Genomic DNA, 20,869 nt, shown 5'->3' on the forward strand with positions numbered 1-20,869 from the left:
AAGAAATTTAGTTTTGTACTGTGAAGATAGAAACAGATGTGTAGTATGACAAACAATGATGCTAAGTATCTAAAATTATTTATTGTAGGATATTTTTTGAAAGATTGGAGTTTAAAAGAAATCTCAGTAAATTGATATGCTTTCACACTTCTGAATGTACTATCACCTAAAAACAAATGGTAAAATCAATGTCAGATTAGTGAGAATAATATATTTTCTTTTCAGAATACATTTGTCAAAGTTTGTATAGGCTGGATAACATATTCATGGATAAAGTGCTGGCTTGAACATGAGTATCATGTGGTTCCTTCAGACTGGAGTAAAATATTGTATCTATAAGGTGACTCAGAGAAAGATTGGCAGAGGACTATGGATGGCTTAGGAAAAAACCATCTTAATAGGGATATAACAGCACTCTTCAAATACCTGAAAGAACACCACATAAAAACAACAACTTAGAATCAGTTCTCTCATTTCAGAGTGCAACAAATAATATAATAGATTTAACCTATAGGATGACATTCAAAATAAATTTTAGTAAGTTAAGAGCTGTTTGATGATGAAACCAACTACCCAGAAAGATGGTTGCTTCTTTGGATGTGTTCCAGTAGATGAATATTAGAAATCATTTTTCTGAAAAAGTTTAATTTGGATGTCTGCATTAATCAAAGTTTATAAATAATGATTTAGATGTTCAACTTTATAATTCTGAAGGGTGTATAATGTATAACTATATGGTGTATAAACAGCACTCTAGAGTAGATTTTACTTGATTTGGAAGAAATCTGATTTCAGTATTCAGAGAATCAACGATTATTAAAAGGTTGGATTCCTACAGGTAGGATAGTTTCTGACCTTTGTTTCTTGAAAATAACATTTCCTTTGAGTAGCATCTCTAAAAACTACTCATTTTCTGTGAAGGAAAGTTGCTTCTGTTAGAAACTTTCTTTGAAATATTTACATCAAATTGCCTTTGGCCTGTGATTTATATATGTTCTCCCCATCAATGAATACACTGTACATCATGATGCTTGTACCCCCACCTCTTTTGAGACCTGTGTGTTATAGAGGATTATATTATGTTGAGCATGTGGGCCTGCAGAAAAGTTTCCAGATGTTGAATTGCAAACTATTTCTATAGTTTTCATCCTGAGCATCATATAATTACAATATTAAACCAACTACTCAGATGATTCTACTAATTCTCAAACAAGTGGTTGCTGTTGAATTATGCCAAAATGCTTTCCTTATGATAGGAGGTAGGTGGTAATAGATATGATCAAACATTTCCAAGTACTACATTACTGCATATATGAATGAACTGAGGCTACAGAAGCAACTGCGATCTGTTTTTAAATATTTGAAAGGGTTCAACATCTCTTTCTATCTTCTTTTAGTATGCTACCATATCACGCCTTTCCATATTTGTTCTTTGTAATTTTATGAATTATGAATTCTGGAAGATTATAATTACATTCTATGTTTTTTTAATCAGTTAATATCATACAATATAAAATTCTTTTTTATGTATGCATTATGAGATTTTTGACCTATATCAGACTTTTAATCATAATCTCTAAATACTTCTTGGCATATTACTATTATTATGTTATTCTTCATTTTATAGTTGTGCAGCTTATCCCTGTTATATATTGACCATGTGTTGCAATAACTCTTACATTCTTATTTTCCTTAATATGTTTCTTTCCCTTTTATTTTACCATGAAAAATATTTAACTAGTCTTCTGAAGTACACAAATGAAGCTTCTCTACACATACAAATTTGGTTAAAGGTATACTATGTCCTAGTGAATGTATAGAAAATATTCAACCAATTGCTAATGATCATTATTTGATGTCATAATAAGAATCTCTGTAATATTTGAGGCATATAATAAAAATAAGATATTCCCGTCCCAGGTTGCTGATGCCAGCTCAGTTTACAGGATTGGATATATTTGATTATCCTAGCATATGGAATTATTCACCTTTTAAATTAGGAGAATTACTGAGAGAAACTATGCAAAAGAAGAAAGCTGGATAAGAATCCATAGCTTCAAAATGCAAGATAGTCTTCCCAATTCATTATCATGCATGTTTAAGAAAGTGCAGAATAAGGAAAATGAACACAAGATATGCAAAATCAGTTAATGTTCAACCTGTCAGTGGGTTGCAGGATAATTACTTAGCACTAGGTACACTTTGTTCATTATACAAATTAAAAAATGAAAAAAAAAATAGTATACCCTTTCCCCCAACCACATGTAGAAAAGCACTTAAAGTTCAAAGATAAAGCTTGGCACACTCCAAATACGAAATGATTTACTTTACATGCAGCAAAATATACAAGAATTGTTATTTTTTTCCCTTAAACAAACTTAATTCATTATATTTGCTTGGCACAATTGCTATTCAGTTTAAAAAAATAGTTGAAAAATACTGAAACTGACCTGAATTCAAGTATTACGGTTTCTTCAACAGAAACATTATCAATGCAATAAAACATCACACGGAATATATTGAAATATAACTCCTTCTCACTTGGTTGTTTTTGTTTGTTTTTAATCCCCTTGTTTTGTTTTTCTATACAGATTTAATGCCAGCACAATTCACACATTTTATTCAAAATTAATATTATTGCATTGTTTTTGCATATCTTGTGGAACAGAAAATGCAAAGAGTTACTGATTCCCCTTTCAAAAGCAGAGACAGTGATTTATTTTTGCACTCAAATCACCCCAGATAAAGCTCTCCTTCAGTTATAACCAGGAAATGGAGAACTGTATCAAGTTGCACACTTTCAGGTGTGTATTCACTTGCTCATTCATTCACCCAGTCCTGCTCATTCGTTCACACATTGCAAATATACCTAGTACTATAAAGAATCCAAATCAATCATTCATATGTGCAAGATTATATCAAGTGCATTGCCTACTATCTTTAAATTATAAAACAACAACAAAAAAGGAAATTTTCATTACTTCAAATAAAATTACAAAGTCTGGTATACATTATGATTGGCAAAACTCCTAATATCATTAGCTTCTACCAAATGTCAGTGGAGGAAAACAAAAATAAAAATAAATCAATGTTAAATATTTGTGAAGGTGTAAAACAAAAAGGCAGGTGATTACAAACTCTGTAAACACTCCATCCCTCTCCCTTAAAAAATAAAATACAATAAAATAAAGTATCCAAAAATAAAAATTGGAACATGCTTTCAAGAAAATATTAAATAGCAAGAACAAGGAGAGATCTACATAAGCCCATCACCACCTCTCTTAGAAATGGGCGGGTTGCCTGAACTCCTTTTGACAGAGCTGGCTTCATGCTCTTGGAGCCGTTGGCACAGCTAACTGTCTTGAACTCAATTTGGCAGAGATGACTGCCTGAGCTCTGATTGGTTGGCAGAAAAGACTGCCTGGGAGTCTGCATTTCCATCAAGAAACATCTGCAATATTGCCACCTGCATCTCCTATCTTGCAACTTCTGCTTCCTTCTCAGCAATGTGTGGGATCTGTTGCAGAAGTCTATTCCACTTGTAGATCAGAAGGGTCTTGGCTTTATGGAGACAGTGAGGCTCATACAGAACATGTGCAAAATGATTCCTTTTTGTACAAGCAGAATTGAAAGACACCCGCTTGATACAGTGTCCTTTTGGCTACGGCCATCCACAGGAAGTTGAGGTTTTCCTTCACACTCAGGAAGCAGCTGTTGTTCCTTGTGCAGGGACTGAAAAAAGAAGGGAGCTGACACTGCCTTTTACTTCTCCTGATTCCTCCTTCACGGACACATGCTGGGGTTCTATATTCACTCCTGAAAAGCTCTTTTACACCACCCAACTCTGCAATTCCCGACAGAAATAAATGAAGAATGCTGTTCTGGTTACTCCTGGTCACGAGAACAGTGAGGCACTTCTGAAACAAACCCATTAGGAACATTGAAACAAATTAAAAAACCAGCATCACTTTCAGCTTCAGCAACTACAGGCTGCTGATATAAATCCTGGTATCCTTAGATTCCTCTTGACTTTTCCTAGAATCTGGGTTTTGGGCTGCTTCTGCTTCTTTGCCCATACAGTCCTGCCCTGGGTCCCTGCAGTTAACAAAAGGCAAGAGGTTGCCATTGGGGCTTGGTTTGCTGTTACCATTGAGAATGTTGTCCGCAGCATTCTCCATCTCTTCTATTGTCAAGTCACAGGCATCAGCTAGTTCTTGGGTGGTAACCTCAATGAACTTTGGATCTTGAGCAAACTGCATCAGTCCTTCCGAAATCAAGACCTTTGATAATCCAGGACATCAAAAACAAGGAACAAAAGCAGATATCAGTATTAGTATCACTGTTATAGCAAGGATCAAAGAAATCAGTGAAATAAAAAAAAGATATAAAACACTTGATAAATAAAATTTGGGGAGATGAATTTATATCTGCAAATTCAAAAAAGTCCAGGGAGATTGTTTTATATATAAAATCACAATTGAATCCATGTCTTTAATTGACAGGTGCTGAATATGTTACTGTGAAAGTGGAGATGCAAGAGATCAAATCTATTTGTATTGGGTTATATGTACCACATGATAAACATTTTTAATAACTTGGTGGATCATTTGTTTTCATTTTCATACCAAAATTTGTATACATTGGGGGATTGGAATGTTGTACCCATTCTTCAGTTTGATAGAACATATAGTAAGGGAATTAAATCCAATCAGGATATTTTATATGTATGTATGTATTTATGTATGTTTATTTATTTATTTATTGATGGACAATTTTGTGTTGATAAAGTCTCTTGGAGACAGAAAAACAAATCTTTTTCAAGAATTGATTTGATATGGATTTTTTAAAAAGTGGCTAAAATATAGTCCAACTAGACATGTTATCAAAGACTTTTTTTGACCACAATCCAGTTAAGTTAATACTAAAGACAAAATCTACCACTTTCAGATGGAGATTAAATGAAGAATTACTTCAAAAAGACTGGGTAGTAGAGAATTGTAAAAAAAAAAAAATGAGGTTTTTGATGGCAACCTTGACAAAGTTACAGAATTAAAGTCTGCCTGAGATGCTAGTAAAGCTGCAGAGGTGTTTTATTTAATATAATTCTGAAATTAAAAAATCACAAGAAAAATGCAATCTATTCTAAAGGAAATTCAAGGAAAAGTTGAACTACAGAAAGCACCAATAGATTCCCCCACTGTATATCAAATAAAACTTTTATAGCAACAACTACGGATGTTAACTACACAAGAAATAGAAACCAAATTAATAAAATTACTGAAAGAGAAAAAATGAATTTTGCCAACGTACCAGGAGATGGTTGGCTTATAAACTGAGAAAAAGGGAAAAAAAAGATTCAAGAAGATAATACAGCTCTAGCAGATAATGCATTATTATTCAAATTTATATAAGAGACAGGAAGTCTCCTTGGAAGTATCAGAAAGGAGATGTATAATTATTTGAAGAAACAATTTACCAAATCTTAGACAAGCTCAGAAACAAATTAAGAATAGGGCAACAACTTCAGAAACCTCAGAAGTTAAAATGAAAATTAAACTAGGGAAAGCAGATTTTTGAGTTTATGCTGGAAATGTTTTGAGAATCAACTTTTAATTCCCCTTAAAAGTGGAAAAAGTGATGCAACTAAAAACTTTAATACATACGGTAACTTGCAGCGCCAGATTCCTGGAAAGAGGCAAATCTTGTTTTATTACTAAGGAAGCATTGGTTTCTAATAAGATTTATAGACCAATTTCATTCTTGAATAATTTTTACAACAATGTTGGGAGAGAGATTAAAAGATTTTAATGAAAAACACTGGTTTTAAAATTGAAGATAAAGTTAAATATTAGACATTATACTAACAACATACTAACCACATGTTGTTTCAGAATAACTACCGTATATTGCAGTATGGAATGACATTCAGAAAGATGGGATAAACTACAGTTCTCACTATTGAGTAGAATGTTATTAAAATGAAGTTTTAATTAGGATGTTATTTTTATTTCAAACTATATCAGTATTGACAACTGATTCACCCTTTAGGGGTCTCCAACTTTGGCAATTGTACGATTTGTGAACTTCAACTCCCAGAATTCCTCAGCTGGCATGAACTGGCATGAAAGTCCACAAGTCGTAAAGTTGCCAAGGTTGAAGACCTTTGCTTTAAACAATGGCACAAAGAAATTTCTAGAGTTGTATGACAATAATTAAACATAAATTGTTGCAAGATCTGAAAGAAAGAGATGGTTTAGTACTACTGGACTTAAAATTGTATTTTGAGGTATTTTATTTGGTATCTATGAAGTGACTTTGGGTGACTTTAAGGAATAGATTTATTGGAATTAAAAGAACATGAGCTGAAGAGTTTGGAATAAGTGTAAAGTAAAAATTTGTCCTAAAATCTCTTTATGGCTTTCATCACCAGAAGCCTTTTTTAGAAGAGAAATTTTATTACACTAACTTCATTTAGTTATGCTGATGTATTGATTGTTACTGAAAGGGAACCAAGATTAAAAACAAGAGAAGAGTTGAAAAAGGAAGGATATATTTGTCAATAGTTTGCCTATGCCCAGTTGGCAGAAAGATTTAAACTGGATTAAAAAAAATGTTTTTGTAGATGGAAAACAGACTGTAAGCGATTATCTACTAATTATAAACTTCTCATTGCCAAGTTATATAAATAGTTGTTGAAAATGGACCAGTAGGATAAAGTTACAGTGCATGTGATTAAATAGGCAAAAACTTTGGATATACCATTATGCTTGATTAATGGGAAAATATGTGGCCTAAAGGATTGAAATTTTATTGAAGTATAATTTGAAATGTTTTTAATAAAATGACATATTGCTGGTATTTAACTTCTGAAAAATAGTCAAAGATGTTTAAGTGAATATCAAATAAGTATTGGAAATGTGAACGTACCTTTTATCACCTTTGGTGGACATGTAAGACTGCTAAGAAGTATTGGGATCAGATATGTTGTTTGATTCAGAAAATATTAAATGGCTGTAAAATTGAAATCTGAAGTATTTTTTAGGTATCGTGGATAGACGTTTTGAAAGAAAACATGGGATTTTGTTTCTATATATGACAACAGCATTGATATATCAAAGGTGGAAAGATACAGAAATTCCAACAACTAAAAGGAAGATTGTAAAATTAATAGAATTGATAGAGAGGGCAAAGCTGACTACTTTGATGAAAGACAAAACCTATCTAGTTTGTTTCCCAGTTTTGGACTTCTTGTTTAAGAAAGATAAAACTGAAGATTTGGTGTTAGGATTTGATAGTTAGATCCATTATGATTATGGAAATAAGGCCTATTCTTACTGTTATTAGTAGACATACGTACTGTATATTATTTTGTCATATAATTCTATTGTTATTTTTATTATTTAACTTGTATATTTTTATATGATCTTTCTGTTTTTTTGTTTCAGCCTAGAGTAAGCAGTTGCTTTATTATGTTTATATCTGTACTGAAGAATGTTGGAAGACAACTTTGCCTTGTTTTGATATTTTTTTTCTTGTCACTTTTTAACATTTCCCCCCATTTTACTTTTCTGCTATTGTATTTTATCTCTCTTTGAAATTTAAATTAATAAAAATAATTAGTGAAAAACCTTGGCAGTTATACCACCTTTGTTCCAAAGCCTACTCTTCCAAAAAATATTTGAAGAGTGGGGACTTCTGGAAATGAGGTCAGAAATTGTTTGAATGAGATGATAAAAATGAAGACATCACTTAGGATCTTAATTCTACTTGCTAGGTTTAAAAAAAAGATCCCTTGTGTTGGTTAGAAGTTACAGTATATGTTTTGGGTATGTGTCTCCCCTCCCCCCCCAATGTTTACAGCAGGGACTGAGAAGAATCTTTTTTTTTCACAGTGTAAACTAATGTAACACCAAGAAACCATCTGGCTGTTATTAATTGACTAGTTCTAAGCCATCCAACCAAACTGGTGTGCATTGGGGATTTTGTTTTAACTGTCAAAGATAAAATATATTAATCAAATTAATTATTTACCTTGGACTAGTCTTCCCATTTCTATTGGCAAGCATCCTCTCTGTACTGAATTATTTCTTTCTATATATTTATTGTTAATGCTATTAGGAAAAAATATCTATCCAGTAAAAACTGAAGGTTCTATCTGATGAATGGGACTAAGAATCTTGCCTTCTTGAAATGAATTTCCTCCAGATACATTGGAAGATTGACTTCCAACTATGGCTGTAGTCCTATCTATCTGGCCACTTTAGTCTTGCAGATTTGGCTCACTCTGTGTTCCTTTGATTAAACAATATCATCTCTCAGGACCACGAAAGCATGCCTTCCCTGTAGCAGCACCACTGTGCTTTTTCTCTTAGCCAGGCCTTTAATGAGGAAGAATGAGACCTCTTCCTTCATTCCATTTGGTCTCCAGGTTTATCAACTTTTATCTTTTATTATCTTATTGTAATTTGTTTGGTTGATCAGTCATCTGCCCAGAATCTTTGCGAGTCAGACAGCATACATGTTTGATAAGAAGCTTATCATTAAAGTTATCAACTTAAGAAATAATTAGTTAAGTACATCTTACTGTTTGTCTATATTTGCGTCATATATATTTATATATGTGTACACACATTTGTTAAAAATATATGATTTTTAGATAAGTGTGTATGTGTAGATGCTTATCTAAAAATTCACATGTAGGTTCTTGCTCTTATGTTTACAACTATAACAGACATCAACTTACCGCTTCAACAAGGCTGTTGGCACTACCATGGAATTGCCTGCCACACTCTCTTGTCTGACTGGGGATTATAAGGGAGACTGGCCTGGCTTTTCGGGTGATGCTAGAGCTGGTGCTATCACAATATGAGGAACTGCAGTATAATGATGGGAAACTATTATTGAGTTTCTCATTGGATTCCTCCTCATCAAGCCACAATCCTTTATCATGTTGCTGTGGCCAGTCTTGCATACAATGTGTTGCAGAGGATGTGGAACAGGGTCGAGAAGATCTAATTGATGAATGACTACTTTGAAGAGGACTCCGACTTGCAACTGCTAGTGCCTGTAGACAGAAAACATGATAAATTAGTATGTCAGCAACATGATGACTCAGAACATGGGGGGAAATGAGCCAAATATTTTTGAAAAAAGTTCAGCTTAACTTGGGGAGCTGGCTGTAGTTGGATAATGATATTCCTTTAACCTGCTGTTCTATATTTCATACTAACAATGTCCTCAATCTTATAGAAAACTAGAACACGGATCAAAAAGAAACTTTAACAAAAAATGAATATATGTCTGCTCTTCACCTATTTGTAACTTGAAACTTGCTAACTGAACAAGGATAATACATGGTTCTCATAATTCCTATGTATACTGAAGTGCCATTTAGAATTTGATGGATAATTTAATGGATTTTAAGATAATTTAGGTATACTTTATACGTAGCAGTGATTCTATTATTGTTTTGGGAATAGAGAAGAGTGCCATTCATTTGAAACTTTAGTGTGCTTACTGGGAAGTTGTGTTTGGATAAACTAACACCTCTACATGATTTGTAGATAGTCACCATAATTTCTGTGACAGATTATTATAACAGATATTTCCCATTGTATTGTTTTAAGACATCATGCCCTATTTTAAATTATCCAATTCCATGATTTTATTATACTCTTTGACCAATATAAAGTAAAGAGTGAAAACTGCAGCACAAAATTTGCCCATATAAAAGCTGAATTACTTGCATTGAGTAAAAATTAAGCCATATCAGATGTTGCATTTCTGTATCAACAATTATTATCTAGTAATGTGAGAAGTGAAAAACTCACTGGAAGGTAGTTTAATTTAAACCAATAGTTGACTAATAAAAATCAAACTTAGGCTTCAGCTTTCATCAGACCTGCTTGAAATTATAGTGCTGTGTTAATGGAGCTATTGAGCAGTTAGGCTGGAGTTTAGCCTCCCAAAAACTTTGATAGCTGCTGGAATCCATTGTTAATGACATCCCTCCTTATGCTACTCATGAATCTGTTACAAGGAAGGTCAATTTGTAAAATTTGGGAAAGATTGTATTAAAGTGTTTAAATACTGTGTTATCAGATTTGATAGCTGGAAGAGAAAATTATCACTTCTAAAGCAGACTCCCCCCCCTTCACTGTGCAAAACCCACTGTGCAAAACCCCAACCAAACATAAAGGGTGTTTATCACATGAAATTTGGGTTTCATGCGAGAAACACCCTTTATATTTTTCTTCATGAGTTATAGAAACTTTGTCTCTGAAAACATCTCATTCATCCAGGTGGATAACATTTTTCAGATAAATGATTCATTTAAATCTGTTAAATACAGAAATGACACCTTTAAGGCTCTTGTAGTACTTTATCAAGGAACAAATATATTATGGCATGGGTGTTTGTAGATACAGTCCATTTCGTCACATGCAGATGATACCATAATAATTTATTTGTTTTCAATTTTTGATAACTTTTGTGCTGTTGGGAATTTGCTTTAGGAATGTAAGTCATCAAATATAAAGGAAGATCTTACCCTCTAAACAGTCTTCAATTATTTTTCCAATTCTGTAGAACAAAACTCAGTAGTGATATTTTAAGCAGATAGCTTATTATTTATATTAATTTGATGTTATTTTAACTAATAATCTTTTTATTGGATGTATACATTGGACATTAGATACATATATCTTATTAAATGCATACATTCATGTCAAGAAAATTAACCATAACATTTATGATCAAAAGATCAGATTGTATACCTTATTTTTTAAATGCAATATGATTCAAAGGATAGCTGTTTCTACATGCAAATACTCACCTGGCGATGTACTAGATGCAAAGGTAATATTGTTTTTTGGGGGACACCTGCAGTCTGATTTTTCTGTCTCTTTAGACACTCCAGATGAAAGGATGCTCTTCGACCTAGAAAGCCAATTGCACGGTATGAAAATAGATCAGTCCAACTGCATAATCACTGAAAAGAGAGCATTAGCCTATGAAGCAGACACAGATACCAAATAGAGGTAGCCCTTGACTTACAACTAGTCACTAAGTGATTGTTTGAAATACAATAGACCTCTTCAGAGCTATTATGATACAATTTCGAAGTTCTGATGGCTCCCCCCTCCTGAGTCATCTGATTGCATTTTGGGTGCTTGACAACTAGCCTTGTGTGTTCATTTATGACTGCAGTAGTCTGCGTGACTGAAACCAGCATTTACTTCTAATTGCTGGCAAAAAAACACCCATTGGATACAATGGGTTTGCTTAATGACCATGGAGTTTGTTTGATAATCACAGTATTTGCTTAATGACTACTGCAAAAACATTGTAAAATTGGTGCACCATCACATGGTGACTCACTTAACAAGCAGCATGACTTATGACCATAATCCTGGGCTTAATTATGATCTTATGTTGAAGTATCATACTTCCCTTGTATCACTGATAGGACTTGCTTGTAGTAAGGTTTGTCAACTAGAAGAGTATTGCCATCTTCTGCAATTAAGTCTCCTATTTATATTTTTTAGCCCAACTCTGTTAAATTAATGTGAGTTGAGGCAAAATAGTTCCGGGGTGGGTGGTGGTTATGGCATTGGTAGAAGAAAATCACAGGCATAGAAAAGATTAGGAATTTCCCCTCATGTAATGGGCTTTTATGTTAAGCAGACAAACACACAATTTGGGTTTACACTGTTCTTAATTAAACAGTGTACATATTTACATGGTCTACTTCTCATTGAGATAATAAATCTGGACTTTAAGTAGAAACTTACATTGCAGAGCATTTTGCAATTTCTTTTTAAAAATGTCTATTATCTGCAAAATGTAAATGTCAAGAATAATCTAGATAGGAACTCTCATTTTACAGGATTTCCCTCTAACATATGTCTCCAGTTATAGTTTGAAGACATCATATTTGTTTATTTGAAAACAAGGATTATCCTATTTGAATTGTAAGTTTTAATTTAATAGCAGTTCTCAAGTAGTTGAATAATATTTGTGCTGCCCTCTGTATATTCCAACATTCTGGCAGCTAATAGCTAAAAGCCATGAAAATATGTATCAGCTGTGTAATCTATTTCATGTTTGCAATAAATGATAGATTTTTAATAGATTGCACAATTTTTAAAAATGTCAACAGTATTACTTAGTGATGAGGAATGTAGAAATCCAATCTTTGGAGATGGCTGGATATCTTCTTTGCTTTCTGGGAGAGTTAGCTGTCTGTGTTCATCATCTTGGTATGATAACCTGTAATTGAAAATGTCAAGTTTTTCCAAAATATATGAATTAGCCACCATGTTGTACAGTTCTTAAAAAAGGAACACAGCCTCTTCTATCAGATTTAATTAGGTTAATGTCACACTATACAATGTTGGGTTAGTGACCCCCAAATCTGCAGATTTTGCCTCTCAGTTCTGTTCCACATACCAAGCTGTTACTCGTACCATAATGGAATGATGAAATATATGAGAAATATATTTTAGAATGAGTTTCTTATGCCTTAGTTTACAACCATTTTTATTTTTTAAGCAGCCTCTACCACACTAATAGTATAGTTAGGAATATATTGATAATTCATCCAAAAGAATTAGGAATATATTGGTATGTGGGAGCAGGTTGTTATAATCTCCAGCAATTGACAATCCAAGTATTATATTCTTCTCACTATAGAGAACTATAGGAGAATCTGGGAGCTAGCTAGTGGTAAAACCAGAAATAATTCCTTTAGGGGTATGATATACATATGCTTAGATTTATGACTTACTGGTACCTATTTATTTTCATACTACAGCACTAAATTATTAATTCAGGTACAGTGCTAAATTATGATTTACAAATACTACAAATACTTTACTTGCTTGTTCCCTCTTCTTTTTTCCCCTACCCTTGTATATTATCAGCAAATTACAATTTAAACTATGGTATAAACATGTGGAAAAAGTTACTAATGTATTTCTAATGTGGAACTATTGGAAAGGCAAGACTGAATGTTGTGATTCTATTCCTAAAATTCCAAAACAACTTGTATATTACAATAAAATACTCACATTTCAGGTGATAACAAATTTGGTTCACTACAATATTCAGTTTCTTCATTTAATTGCTCACTATATGTTTCTTCCTCCTGAGGAGCTTCCTCTTCACTAACAATTGCTACTTGGCTGTCTCTGGAATAGGATCTAATCAGCAAAAAGATCAGAAGGATTTATGAATAATGAAGAAAATGTAGAAATGCTGCAGTGGAAACACTGTTTCTGTTGCATTATTTTTAAGCAGGTCCTGGCAAAATTAACTTACAAGAAAGATAAGAATGATAATGATAACATACTTTACTTAGAACAGCTTATATCCTGCAACAATACCTCTCACACCATCAAACATCTACACCTGCCTATCCCAAGTCTGTGAAAAAGGACTTGATAGGCAGACAAAAATGGCAAATCTACTCTGAACATCTGTCTGCCTGTGCAATGAACTATAATATATTAAATTCATATACTATCGGACTCCCAGCAACTCTGGGCAGTTTAAAATTGTTAAAACTTTTAAAAAACCAAGAACAAAACAGCACAAGACAAAAGAACAACAATGGCAAAGAAAATAAACTCAGAGGGGAACAAAAAGGAAGAAAGTGTTAGTCTTCTCTTTAAGGTTCTTTAAAATACTAATAGAGTGGGAGTTATTCAAATTTCAAAGTGAACCTTCTTCAAGATAGCACTAGTGGAACCCAGGATGTGCCAACCCTGCCAAATTGAATTGGCCTGGCAAATGAGATACAGATCTCATGTATGGAAACTAATTTGAAAATGGGGAAGCATCTGTCTTAGATTTCCTGTTCACCATGCATGCCATACTTCTGAAACAAATGATGATGATGATGATATAACAGTGATACCCATTGTCATCGGGGCACTTGGCACCATGTCCAAGAATTTTACAAGATACATCAACAAATTGCAGCTTCCTGCAATAACACCAGCAGAACTGCAAAAAAACTGTGCTACTCGGAACATCTTATATTTTATGAAGGTACTTGGTTGATACCTAGGATGCTGGCAGAAAACCGTATCAACCATTAGCGCCAGTCAATGGTATTTGTAATGCATTTTTGAATGTTCAGTTGGCTGAGTTTCATGTTTAGTGAATAAAGTATGTAATAATAATAATAGAAGTAGAGCGACTATCGAGTGTTGTCCCGATTGTAATTGGAGCCCTTGGAGCAATATGTAAAGGGCTACCTCATTATTTGGAAATTCTAAATTTATTGGACTTGAACATTCTGATTCTACAAAAAACCACCCTACTTGGAACAGCTTATATCCTCCAACGTTATCTTAACGGTTCCTAGGTCCTTGGTTAGGACTCAAGTTGTTGAGCTACCAACCAGCCCCAAAGGCTGTTAATCTCACCAAAGATTAACATAATAATAATAATAATAATAATAATAATAATAATAGCAACAACAACAATAATGATTTTTGAAAAAAATGTCTAAAACCTACATTGATACTCAAATGGTCTGTTAGTACTGCAGTGCTCATGTATGTAATTGCATTTTATCTTGTTGGTAGTGTAGCTTTTAAATTGTTTTGCTTCCAGGAAACCTACATACACATAATCTTAAAACACTTAATTTTGCCATTACTGTTCTCTCACTGGTATTTGGTGATTCACATGCATTACCGTGATTTAATTGAAATAACTGTCACTGTTTTAGGAGTAAATCAGAGGGGCAGGCGGCTTAATTAATGTTTTCCATTATCTTTTTTTTTTTGCTATTTAAAAAAAACATGCTAGTAATAAATGTAACTGTGATTCAGAAAAACAGCACAGGAAGAAAAAGTTGACCTCTGCCATTATTCCAAATAGACTGCCAATTCACATAATAGCATTCCAGTAACAATTGTTTTTTAATTGATTACATGTATATAGCTACCTGACATGTGTGATCATGACTCTAGGTGGCAGTATATCAAATTAAAACCAAGCAAAAAACATTTGGGTACAGTTAAGAGATCATAAGAAGTAATGCAATCCATAGGCAACATATCATCAACACAGAGGGCAGCGTCAATCAATCCCTGTATTTTGCTTCCCAGAAAACAAAATAATCTGCCCTTCTGACCGAATATCTAAAGGGAAAAAGTTCCTTTAAAACTTTCTTCATGGTGAAGAGAATTGGGGCTATCTGAGCTTTGAGTGAGGTGGGGTGGGATAGGGATTATTAGTGAAGATTATAATGAAGACATTGCCATAGAAAGGCATTGCCTCAGGGAAACATGCCCATCCTATGACAGCAAGTGGGGTAGACCCAAAGGCTATGGACAAGTGGTCCTGCAAATAAGTTAAGATTGTATACAACTTGTAGTTTGACCATAACGTCAACACTGATTCAATGGAATTGAAATGCATTTTGGATAGTAATTCGCAAAATTATTCTAAGTTTGCTGTTTACAATAGCAACAAACCTCTTATTTATCTGTGTTATATTATAGCAGTAATAGTAGTTTTCCTCCCTCACTATACCTGAAAACTAAAATTTAACATGATTTGATAAATGAATGTTTATATAAAATACAGATGAACAGCAAGATTACCTCCCTCCCTAATGTTTCATAATAATATATCCTAATTAATTTGGAAAGCATGGGAAGCAAAAAAGAAGATAATCAGAAATAGAGATGGAAAGAAGGAAAGAAAGAGGTACGGTATTTTTGGATTGCTATAGTTTTGCAGAGTAGGGCAGAAAACTGGAGCACAGATCTATTTGCCTAGCCTTTTAAAATGCTTCAGAAAACAGGGCAAACATTAGTCAAATTGCCTTGCTATGAACTGATGCAATCTCATCAAAAATAAAATATTAACAACAATATTTCCTATTAAACAATATGATTTAAAAATAATTAAACTACAGAGGATCTCAATGACATTTTACCTGAATTTTCCTCAGTATAGTATACTAAACAATCTGTTCTGACCTAGGCTTCCCAAGAGCATGAAGCAAACTCCTGGTCCCAACAAAACCCCCTTTTATTAATTTACTGTGAATTCTGCTCATTCACATCCAGCAAAGTCTTTCAAGAGAGGATTTAGTCACAGACCTTATCTGGTTTGGAGAGCTGCCAGGCCGATATCTGCAGTACATGGCAAGGAGTCTCGGAGAGTCACAAACCAATTAAATGAAGTAATTGTCTCCTGCAAACTCTACTCCCCTTTCGCTTCTCTTTTATGTCCTCAGGGAGGGGTCATTCATCGTCCACCTGTGGCCTCCCAAGTCGACCCCTGTTCTTTAGCTGTTCCCTTCGTCTAACAACTCTGTGCATGCGCACACTGGGAACAGGCTCCAGCTGTTTGTCTGCCTCACTGATGTCTGACTCTGAAGGCAGCTGATAACTGGCATACAGCTCTGGCCCCCTCTCTACCTCGGACACAGAGCCCTTGTCAGAGCCTTCCCCAGACCCCAACACTGGCCCTTGTTCCTCCCCAACCTCCTCACTGTCCGAATCTGCTGCCAGCTTTGCTGGCCCCTGGCAGGTCACAGCACAATCCACCTAGTTGTTAAGAGTGGTTTCTGCCAGTTTAAAGTAAATGTTTCAAATTAATTAAATGGCCAGATTTAGACGTCCAAAGTGTTTCAGCAATATTTTTTCAGCAATCCCAATTTCATCTCAATATGATAAGCATTCATCCCCTTAAATCTTCTTTTCCATGCCTATTTTATCAGGATTGAAAGAGGGCAAGAATAAGGACTCATTGGTTCTATTTACCTACAAGTTGAATTCACCATAAAAAAAATTTGTTTTATCTATCACGCAGATATTAGGACTTTCATCATCTCCTAGGATGCAGTGTTTATTCATTGCCAATTATTCTTTTCCTCTTTCTGCATGGCCTAAGCCTATTTATTCTGAAGGAACACAGTAATGAGGATTGAAGAACACACAGAAAGAAAAATAAAATGAAGCTTTTAAATAGGCACAGGTTGATCTTGGTTATATTTTTCATACTTTACTTTTCATACTTTAATTATATCACACATATCCTGAATATTTGCTTCTTTATATTGAATATTTCAAAAGGATTTATGGGTGCAAAGACCTCATAATGGATGGTTAATTTAGAACAGATTTAAAAAGTACTTTTCTTGCATATGCTTAATTATCTCACAGAAGTAACTAAGAAAAAATATTGGGATGACTCTGCCCCTATGGTACAATCTCTTCTTCCAGGAGTACTCTGGATCATCATATCCTGGTCCCACCTACTGCTTTTGAAGTGCTAGTTTGATAACTTCAGAACCCATCACCCAAAGATACCAAGATAGAAATAATTTAAATAGTCCAAAACTTCTGCCTGTGTTGTGTTGAAATGGAGAAGAGTACAAGTCCTTCCTGCCCCCCCCCCCGCCTGTAGAAGAAAATAAATTAAATAAGAGTAAAACAAAATTAGATTCTCTTAGAAAAAGGAAAAAAAACCCTGCCAAAATAAAAAAATAGCATGCAAAATGAAACATAACAAGTTTATGAAGCAAAGGAAATGTTAGATGATTCTTGTCTGATGTAAATAGAAACAGATTTTTTTCCTGTTGAATTTTGCTACTGCAGAGATTTCAACTTTTATTATAAACACAATATCTCCATGCTTACCCTGATAAATGGTTAATTGGACACACTTCACTAGGTTGTACAAAGAAAATGAAAAAAAAACACCTTTTAGCATCATAGAGGAAAAAAACCCAGAGAATTTCTGGCTGGAACATCTACCTATTTCTCAAACGTATTTTCTGTTTTAATCTTCCTGGATTTTTCATTTTCCTGGGATTCCCAATTTTAGTCAGTTAGCCCCATGCTTTTCACACCTCAGGTTTAGAGCTCTTTCAGTTGGAGAATCTGGAGCAATCTAACTCTATAGAGGGCACCTCATCTTTGGATGAGGATTCTATGTCCGTTCCTGCCTGGAATATGGACTTGTTGGCTGCCATTTGCAACAAATATCCTTAAATAATTCTTAGGAAAATTTGTGGTAATTTTTATCCATAAATGTTCAATAATCAAAAGGCAGTAATCCTACCAATAATAAGTGAACATGAGCTAATACTTTCTTTCCTGTTCTTCTGAGCCAACTGGTCAGCCCTTATTAGAAACAATACTATATTAAGATTGACATCCATCAAAGCTCTTCTTAGATTATGAAGCTGTAATATTTATTATGTTACAGACATTAACTTTCTGGCCCATATAAGGAAGAATTACTGTAATAGACGTTTGAGCCTTGGAATTCCCTATGGAGGTGGTCCATTCAGAGTTGTTTTTCCAATTGGAAAAACTGGGAACCTACTAAATAGATAAGTAAATGAATACCAAGAAGTCATTAGGATAGTTTACTTGAGTACCCCAACTTACATTATTGGATTCTATTATAGGAACTCTTATAAGGTGATTTTGCTTAAAATGTTCTCAAATAATGTTGACAAATAATAATACATTGTTTTGTAATGTGTTTGGAGTACTTGTATGCACCTCAAATAGCCAGTTTGGTAGTGGTTAAAGCTAGAAAGCAGGAGGCTAACCTCACAGGATTGTTGTGGGGAAAATCGGAGGAGGGAGTGCTGGATATGTTTGCCACCTTGCATTATTTGTAAAAATAATAAAGCTGGGATACAAATAAATAAAATAATCCAAAAGTTTTATTTACAAAGAGCAGATGGAAAGGAGATGGGACTGAATCTTGATGGATTAGGACTAAATACTGTCTCAATTCGTTTTTTTCAACCATTAGGTTGCAGCAAGTTTTTGATGGAGGTGCTTAGTCCTATACTAAAATTTAATAATTTATTTTCTGTTGATTTGAAAAGATATAACAATTTAAAATTAATTATATTTTGAAATGTTTGGAATAGCCATTTTCATCATCTTCTAGGAGGGAGAGTATGTATGTATGCATGCACGCATGTGTATATACATAATGGCTCAAATGTCTGTTATATTATTTTATATTTCTCTTTGAAGTTCCATGTACAATTACAATGATCTATTAAACTGGCAAATGATAGAAATATTGCTGCTGTCAACAGTCTTTACCTTCTGCAACGGAACTTCCAAGGAACTTCCTGGATCCGTACAGTGGCGGAGGAAGGGGTGCTGTAGCTATCCACGGTGCTGACGGTGCTGGAATAGCTTGGTGGATTAGAAAAGCGTCTCAAGGCAGTATTGTTGGCATTATTGATGTTAGCATTGGAACCTGATGAGGAGTAACTACTTGGCGTGAAGGTGGAATCGACAAGCTTCTCATGGGATGGGGATTCAGTGTCTCCTTGGTTGTTGCTAGATTTGTTGATGTGCAAAGGGCGCTGAGTAGTGAATGTCTGAGGGAATGAGCTCCTGCCATCACTTTGGTAATAGCTGACATGATTTCCAAACAAGCCACCAGCTCTCTGGAAGCAAAACAAAAGCATATTAATGAATGAATAAAAGCATCACTACAGAAGTAGTAAAGTATAGGTTATAAAACAAATATAACACAACTGGGCTGATTTATGATGAGAGATGAGATGAGATGAGATGCTTTATTTGTATGCTGCCCTTTTCCCTCAGGGCGGCTCACAACTCAAGGGGAGGGAGGACAAACGAGTCACAAACATAAAAACGATACATCATTAAAAACACAACAGTCATACAATTCGAGTGGGGTTGAAATCTTTAGCCCCAGGCCTGTTGGGACAGCCAGGACTTAAGGGCTACGCGGAAGGTCTGGAGGGTGGTGAGGGTACGAATCTCCACGGGGAGTTCGTTCCAGAGGGTCGGAGCAGCCACTGAGAAGGCTCTCCTCCGGGTAGTTGCCAGCCGACATTGGCCGGCTGATGGAATTCGGAGGAGGCCTAATCTATGGGATCGTATCGGCCTAGTGGAGGTAATTGGCAGTAGGCGGTCTCTCAAGTACCCAGATCCAATACCATGCAGGGCTTTGTAGGTGACAAGTAGCACCTTGAAGCGTACTCGGAGATCAACAGGCAGCCAGTGCAGCTCGCGGAGGATAGGTGTTACGTGGGTGAAACGGGGTGTACCCACGATCGCTCGCGCGGCCGCATTCTGGACCAGCTGAAGTCGCCGAATACTCTTCAAGGGCAGCCCCATGTAGAGCACATTGCAATATTCCAGCCTAGAGGTCACAAGGGCACGAGTGACTGTTGTGAGAGCCTCCCGGTTCAGGTAGGGCCGCAACTGGTGTACCAGGCGAACCTGGGCAAATGCCCCCCTGGTCACAGCCGACAAATGGTGTTCAAAAGTCAGCTGTGGGTCCAGGAGGACTCCCAAGTTGCGGACCCTATCTGAGGGGCGTAGTATTTGACCCCCCCAGCCTGAGAGATGGAACACTTGACCACGGGCAAGTGATGGTAGCTGTGGCAGTTCCAGTTGCTATTGTTAGGCAAATCCCATATGGTCGTTGGGCACAACAACATGTGACTGTCATTTGTGATTCCTGCTGGCTTCCCCCATTGACTTTGCTTGTCGGAAACCAGCATGCAGGTCATGAATGGTGATCATGTAATAGGGGAATGCTGGTGACAAGTGCCCAAATTGCAATCATGTGACCACAGGGATGCTTCAATAATTGTAACTATGAGGACCAGTCATAAGTCTCTCTCTTCATTGCTGTGGTAACATCAATGGTAATTGAATAAAAGGTTGCTGAATACCGTATATACTCGAGTATAGGCCAACCCGAATATAAGCCGAGGCACCTAATTTTACCACAAAAAACTGGAAAAGTTATTGACTCGAGTATAAGCCTAGGGTGGGAAATGCAGCAGCTACCGGTAAATTTCAAAAATAAAAATAGATACCAA

The 20,869-nt window shown here is 35.1% G+C and overlaps 1 protein-coding gene across 4 annotated transcripts in view; it reads right to left on the bottom strand.

Annotated features, from left to right (window-relative positions):
- Positions 1–250: 250 nt before the first annotated feature.
- Positions 251–20,869, bottom strand: part of CACNA1C (calcium voltage-gated channel subunit alpha1 C) — a 610,648-nt gene continuing 590,029 nt past the window's right edge. For all 4 annotated transcript variants that reach the window (XM_087722897.1, XM_087722893.1, XM_087722896.1 and 1 more), the window contains 6 exons: positions 19,104–19,456; positions 13,071–13,202; positions 12,167–12,270; positions 10,835–10,938; positions 8,744–9,064; positions 251–4,280 (listed from right to left, as the gene is read on the bottom strand). In XM_087722897.1, the coding sequence (XP_087579023.1) occupies positions 3,984–4,280; positions 8,744–9,064; positions 10,835–10,938; positions 12,167–12,270; positions 13,071–13,202; positions 19,104–19,456 (1,311 nt within the window). In that variant the 3' untranslated portion in view covers positions 251–3,983. The remainder of the gene's footprint in view (positions 4,281–8,743; positions 9,065–10,834; positions 10,939–12,166; positions 12,271–13,070; positions 13,203–19,103; positions 19,457–20,869) is intronic.

This window comes from Thamnophis sirtalis, unplaced genomic scaffold, assembly GCF_051295495.1.
Source record: "Thamnophis sirtalis isolate CommonGarterSnake01/CBP01778 unplaced genomic scaffold, rThaSir2_p1.2 scaffold_9, whole genome shotgun sequence".
In the NCBI taxonomy this organism is placed as follows: Eukaryota; Metazoa; Chordata; class Lepidosauria; order Squamata; family Natricidae; genus Thamnophis; species Thamnophis sirtalis.